The 6,429-nt window shown below is 35.8% G+C and overlaps 1 protein-coding gene across 2 annotated transcripts in view; it reads left to right on the forward strand.

The window, feature by feature from the left end:
- Window positions 1-6,136, forward strand: part of LOC144977422 (uncharacterized) — a 37,193-nt gene extending 31,057 nt beyond the window's left edge. Inside the window, exons 6-9 of one of the 2 annotated variants that reach the window (XR_013646305.1) lie at window positions 331-530; window positions 2,252-2,438; window positions 4,178-4,480; window positions 5,814-6,136. Coding sequence is in view for 1 of the 2 variants with exons in the window: in XM_078922629.1 (XP_078778755.1) it covers window positions 331-530; window positions 2,252-2,438; window positions 4,178-4,184 (394 nt within the window). In the remaining variant the exon portion in view is untranslated. Of the gene's footprint in view, window positions 1-330; window positions 531-2,251; window positions 2,439-4,177; window positions 4,686-5,813 lie in introns of those variants that run through there. The other variant, XM_078922629.1, reaches the window with a different exon arrangement.
- The last annotated feature ends 293 nt before the right edge of the window (window positions 6,137-6,429 follow it).

Consider the following 6,429-nt stretch of genomic DNA (forward strand, 5'->3'; position numbering starts at 1 on the left):
ATGAAAAGTTGGAAGTATAAAGCGATATCAAACAATCATGAGAAAAAAAACTTGAGCTTTTTTATAGTACATGAGACAGAATGCCTGTAAGGCGCTGTTACAATTTTTGTCAACAGAGGCTATGACCATTCATTAATTTCTCATCTGAGTGCGGTGAGCGAATATGAATGATAAGAGAGTTTAATCCAAAGATTCAACCTTCCTATCGCCCAGAGCAGGACTCGAACCATGAACCTACCGGCCCGAAAGCGGGTGTCATGCAATGCAACAAAGCCGCGCAAAAAAGCTAATAGTAAGAGTTTTAACCTTCTATTTACTTTCACTTGACAGACGCAGTAAAAAGGCTGCTGTATGGATATTGGTGGCAGTGGCTTTTATCACGGTCACGGTCCATTCTGCTGTCAATAACCTTTTGGCGGCCCTTGGGAACAGGACATTCGTCATCCTGAGTCCCGCAGCCTGTATTACATCTATTGTACCCTTCCTGACAAGAATTTGGTTTCAAACGAAACGACGGACCAATCAAAATAGTAAGGAACTCTCACAACCATGGTCGTTTTAAATCACATCTCCACTGGAAACCCACTACCCCTCGGTCACATCGAAAGTGCGTGCTCTCTCTCTCTCTCTCTCTCTCTCTCTCTCTCTCTCTCTCTCTCTCTCTCTCTCTCTCTATATATATATATATATATATATATATATATATATATATATATATATATATATATCCATCTATCTATCTATATGTATGTGTTTGTGTGTGTATATATATATATATATATATATATATATATATATATATATATATATATATATATATATATATATATATATATATATATATATATATATATATATATAATGTAAATTTTCACTCACATTTTTTTGGCCGAGACGACTCGTTTCTGTGTTTTTTACACTTCTTCAGTCGGCATAATCCATTCTGTCATGTCCGTAGAAAACTCCAAACAGAATGGATTATGCCGACTGAAGAAGTGTGAATTAAAGGAAAAACACAGAAACGAGTCGTCTCGGCCAAAAAAATGTGAGTGAAAATTTACATTATATATTAGCTCTAACCACCATTATCGAGCACTTTCGTACCTACAAGTACCCACCAACACTCATATATATATATATATATATATATATATATATATATATATATATATATAGTAAATTGCTTTGAGCACGTTCAGTGGATAATGCGCTACATAAAAGCTGAATTGTTTTTTAAAAGCTCAAGAGGTGTCATAATATAATTTTTGAACTTCTATTGGTTTCAGGCACTCGTTCTTGGTAATACGAGTAGCACTCCTAATATCGTGCATTGGTCAGAACTCCATGCTGAAAACCTAAACAAGTTCAACAATTGTATATTATCATAACCCATGATATTTATCATGTGTCCCCCCCCCCCCCCTTTTTTTTTTCCCAATCTACAGGTTTGAACATTTATTCCTTATAAGGGGAGGTTACCAAAACATTTGGTTAGCTCGTCATAAAAAAGTAGTTGTCGCCCTCGATTTTTTAGACTTCTTTTTGAAGAAAAAATATTCCCAGAATGCATTTAACCATAGATTAACTAGTATAGAATGAATGAAACGGAAAGACGCCAACTTCAGTCATTTGAAGGAACGAAACTGTGACGCCGCCCAGCTCCTTGTTATTGTTTATGGACGGTTGAGGTGATCTTAATCTTAGTGATCAACTCTAAGTTGTATCAATCAAAACGTTCAAGGTTGAACATCGTTATGTGTGTTGGTACGTTTTATCTGGCTGGCGTATGTTGTGAATACTTTAACTAAACGCACAGCATCAAGAGAAGGAGCAAATTTGACGTCAGTCTGCTCTTTTTTATTGTTTTTAGCCAGCCATTTTAAGGATAGTTCTTACTAAATTGTATCAATCAGACTATAGAAGTTTGAGGTTACACATACTTTTGTGTGTTTGTGCGCAAGCTGTCGGATGTTATGAGCATTTTTTAACCTAAGCGCATAGCATCAAATAGGAGCAGCGTGGTCCAGTCTTTGTTTCGTACCCGAAGGTACCGAGTCCGGCTACCCACTCCGCTGTGTGGCCTGGAGCAAGTCACCTCGCCTTAGCTCATCTTGTGGCACTGCACTGCGGCTGACGTCTGGTTATTCCAGTCTTCCCTTAGAATAGACCCTAAAGACAAATTTCACCTTGGGGATGAATAACGGGAATTTTGTTTTATTTAATTTTATTTATTTGTTTATATCTAATTCAGGACCAGATCGTTTCCCTTGTCATGGCAGCACCCGAGGCGACCTGGAATCAAACATGTTGATTCCTGAGAAATGTTGTTATGACTCGGTTTGCCCCTGTATCAAAAGACGATTGAGATCGATGACCATTTCAAGATGGATGGCTCGTCTCTATCATATCAGTCATTGTGTGGCTGTTTTGGGGTGCCGGTGAGTGTTATAGTATTCTTTACATTATTATGTGTATGTGTGTGTTTTGTGCGAATGTGTATTTTGCTCTGGTGTGATTTTGATTCTTTGTAATATTGTTTTTTTGGGGATTTTTTTGTTGGTGTTTTGATTCTTTTTCCTTGTTTTTATTTGTCGTGTTTTGTTTTATTAGTTTGTGTTTTTATATGTTGATTTGTTAATTTGTTTAGTGTATGGCGCTTGCTTCACTCTCAATTCTTACTAAGGTAGGGTCATTAAAAATTGCTATGTGAGAAAACCCTTGAGGTGATTTGTACTTGTTTGACGGTCTTATAAACCCAAATTGTTATGGGCTCATTGTTATAATGTAAATGCTCTCAAACTAACACATGAATGTAAATGTTGCTGCTCGAAGCTCGAAGAAATAAATAACAATGTAAAATTTAATGTAAGCTTCAATTTAATTACGAAAACAGATAAAGTGGATCATGGACGTTTCGGGTTTCCCCTTTATCAACAAACAGGATGAATTAAACACTACAGATGAATGAGGTCTCATTCATCTGTAGTGTTTCATTCATCCGTTTGTTGTAAAAGGGAAACCGGAAACGTCCATTCTATCTGTTTTCGTAATTAAAGTGAAGCTTACATTAAATTTCACATTGTTATTTATTTCAAACTAACGCAGAATAGTTTCCATTACCACAATGTTAAATCAAGCCCATAAATGCGTTCGGTTATCAGACTACAAATATGTGCACACCTACTTGAGACTATTTGGTACTTGTAAAACCGCTTGCCTTTCTATCTCAAAGAAGTGATCTCTGCCAGGTCTAAGTGAGGACCAGCATTATTGTGATTGTTGGTTCATTCATTTTATTTTGTTAATTTCAATCAATTCACCTCTTATTTCTGACACGGTCACACAATGCATTGGTTTGTATTTCCTTTTCAGATGTTTAGCCGTGAATTGTGGGCCTATATGGTCTTGTGATATGACACTCGCCTTTGTGTCGAAAAGTCCTGGTTTCGAGTCCTACTTTAAACGGTGCATAGTTGAATCCTTGGAAAAGGCTCTTCACTCATGGTGTAAAATGAGGACCTTGCACTTAACAGTATTATCTCTGTTGGAAAAATAAATTTGCTAAAAGGCGTGACGTCTCGTCCTACATAATAAGTGTTGCTGTTGGCTAGAAACACCTTAGATAGCACTTTGAGCACGGATATCGCACTCTACAATCGCTTTAGTTTTATTCAAGTTTTAATTTCATTTCGAATATAACTTTATAAAGTTGAGACAAACACCAACATTCTGTGAGTCAACGAAGATTTGATCGCTCGATACATTTATTAACTAAGTCCATGGGACAAGATAAATTGATAACATTTACACAATGAAAAAGAATTCTTACCTGTTTTAAGAAGGTCAACATTTGTAAACGTTTTATTTAACTTTATTTTTTTTAGTTTTGATTTTATTTGATTAGTTTTGTTTTGTCTCTTTTACAAAATGCTTATTTATTCTTTTATTACAGATCACCATACGGTGGTGTACACAAAGAGTTGTTATCTTTCTATACCTGCTTCCATATTTCTTTTAAGTTGAATATTACTTCACATTAGAGTCAAAACATGTAATAAAATGTTTTGTCTGTTTTTTTTTTTTTTTGGTTATTGTTGGGGTTATTTTTTCATGTTTGCCTGTTTGTATTTATTTCACTAATCTGAACTATTGTTCTGTTGTTTGTTTTCATTGGCAGGGGTTGATTCAACCTGGCATTCCATGTTATTGTCACCTGGCATGGAATCCTCCTGGCTTTTGCTCATCTCAACTACATCCGCGTCGATGAGTGAAAGCGTCATCATCATACAACTTCTATTGTCTATGGCAGTCCTTCTCATTAAGATCATCACTGAGCCTAGAACTACATCGAGATCATATTCTTATTCATCGCCAGTTTCATCGTCCTTACCGTCTTTCATAACATCACCTTGTCATTCCAGCGCACAGCATTCGGAGAAACTAGTATTTGGGTGCAATTAACATGTTTCTTGATTCCTCGGTAAGATATGGAGGTCAGCTTGTCCGTCGGATAAAGTTTATAACCTCTATTTAATCATGGCTAGAAATCCAAATTCAAACAAAGGCTATGACGTTTAATATACAAGGCATTAATTGCCTAATTCTTGCCATGAATTCTTGCCCTTACCCCATCACAAAAAAAAAAAAACAAAAAAAAAAAAAAAAAAAAAAAAAAAAAAAAATAACACCAAAAACATGAACTTTTATATACAGTTTTAGTTTTTAATAAATTGAACATCATCCAAATGCTTTACAAGGAGTTCAAAGCCAATACTAACCGTGCTCTGGAAAAACACGTATTTGAAATTGTGGCCAAAAAAATCGTCCATCAAATATCGATCGATCAAAATGACCCTTACCTAGTTTGGGAGAAAATTATAGCAAATCGCTTTTGCTTTTCTAATGACAACTTCGCGTCACCCCCACACACACAGTGGGACTTGAACCCACGACATTTATGTCGGAACAAAGATGATTCCAGTGGTACTAATAGATTTGCATTATCATCACCGAAAAAGCGGACCAGCTGCCAAGACCGTCACTCAGTCGCAATACGTTGCTATTTTAAAAAAAAATGGGAATGCATTGAGCAATGTTGGTGAAACTCATCTTAAACATATTATGTTAAACATTATTTTTTCTTACTTCGATGTAGTTTATATTATTATTACCGTTGTGGTTTTATTGGACTTTTTCATGGCTATCAGTCTAGATATTGTACAGAGTTGAAATGTACTTTAACATTTATAAATGTATCTTCCATGTAAATAAAACCATTGGTGGATGCATGACCCGGTTAACAATCTTCTTAATTCTTGTAAAACTATCAGTATAATATTGTCGAGTTTGCTATATGATAAATTTAATAGGATGAATGTCAAGCAAAGCCCTGCAGGAAAAATAAAGGAAGGCTCATATTCCAAATATAAATCCTCATGGATAGTATAGCACCATTGAAGTAATATTATATGTATATGAAATTTTATTTATTATATTATATTATAGGAATATAACTTAATTTTTATTTCACACAGCACAAGTCGCTACTTTTGTGAACTAAGGACCCTTACAATATCCGTGGGAATTTTAAACAAAGCTTATAGAACTAGCAATAGGATAAATGCATAAATGCCTTCAATATGGAGAACGTGTTTCAATCTTAACCTTCAAAAACCAATTTTGTTTGTTTGTTTTAACAATTATTTTTTTACTTTAAACTCAATTTTCTTCAGCTAGTCAATTCCGACATAACATCAGAATGACCAGGTTTGTTACATGCCATATGAAAACATACTCTTATTTCTCTTTTCCAGGAGTCGGAGGCCTTCTTGTCGCCTTATGCCCAAATTATACCATTCCAATCCACACTCACCTCATCTTTAGTCTAGGATTAGCCCTCCAATTTGACGATTTAAAGCGATTAAACGCTAACGACGACGACGACGACGACGACGTCGACGATCAAGATATGCCAACCTCTCAGAAGCATGCCAGAATTAATTGCAGCATAAACTTAAATCGCTGGACAAGCTGGAGCCCAAGAAAAGTGCCTTGACCTTTGTTGCCTTGTGTGTCACCTCTTGTCACTTTTCATGATGTCTTGTCTCGCCATGTTACTGGGAATTACAAATCTGCAGTAAGATATCTTATCATTTTGAGTCCTTCTTGTTTTGTTTTAATTTTCAAGAGCTTCTGGCGAGCGAGCCTGATGACTGATGCATTGTGGTCAGTAACGTGTCTATTGATCGGAAATATAAATCCATATTCATTTAAGTTTAGGCGTCTCTTTTGAGACTTCAAAATCATATTTTTGTCGTCCATTTTAACGCATTTTAAATACTGTACGTTATAAGAACAAAAAGAATTGTCCAAATTGTTTCGGTGCACGGTACTCCCCTGCCCCCCCCCCCTCCCCCCACTTCCACGGTG

This window comes from Berghia stephanieae, chromosome 1 (genome assembly GCF_034508935.2).
Source record: "Berghia stephanieae isolate SIO BIC M18660-M18661 chromosome 1, UCSD_Bste_1.3, whole genome shotgun sequence".
Lineage (NCBI taxonomy): Eukaryota > Metazoa > Mollusca > Gastropoda > Nudibranchia > Aeolidiidae > Berghia > Berghia stephanieae.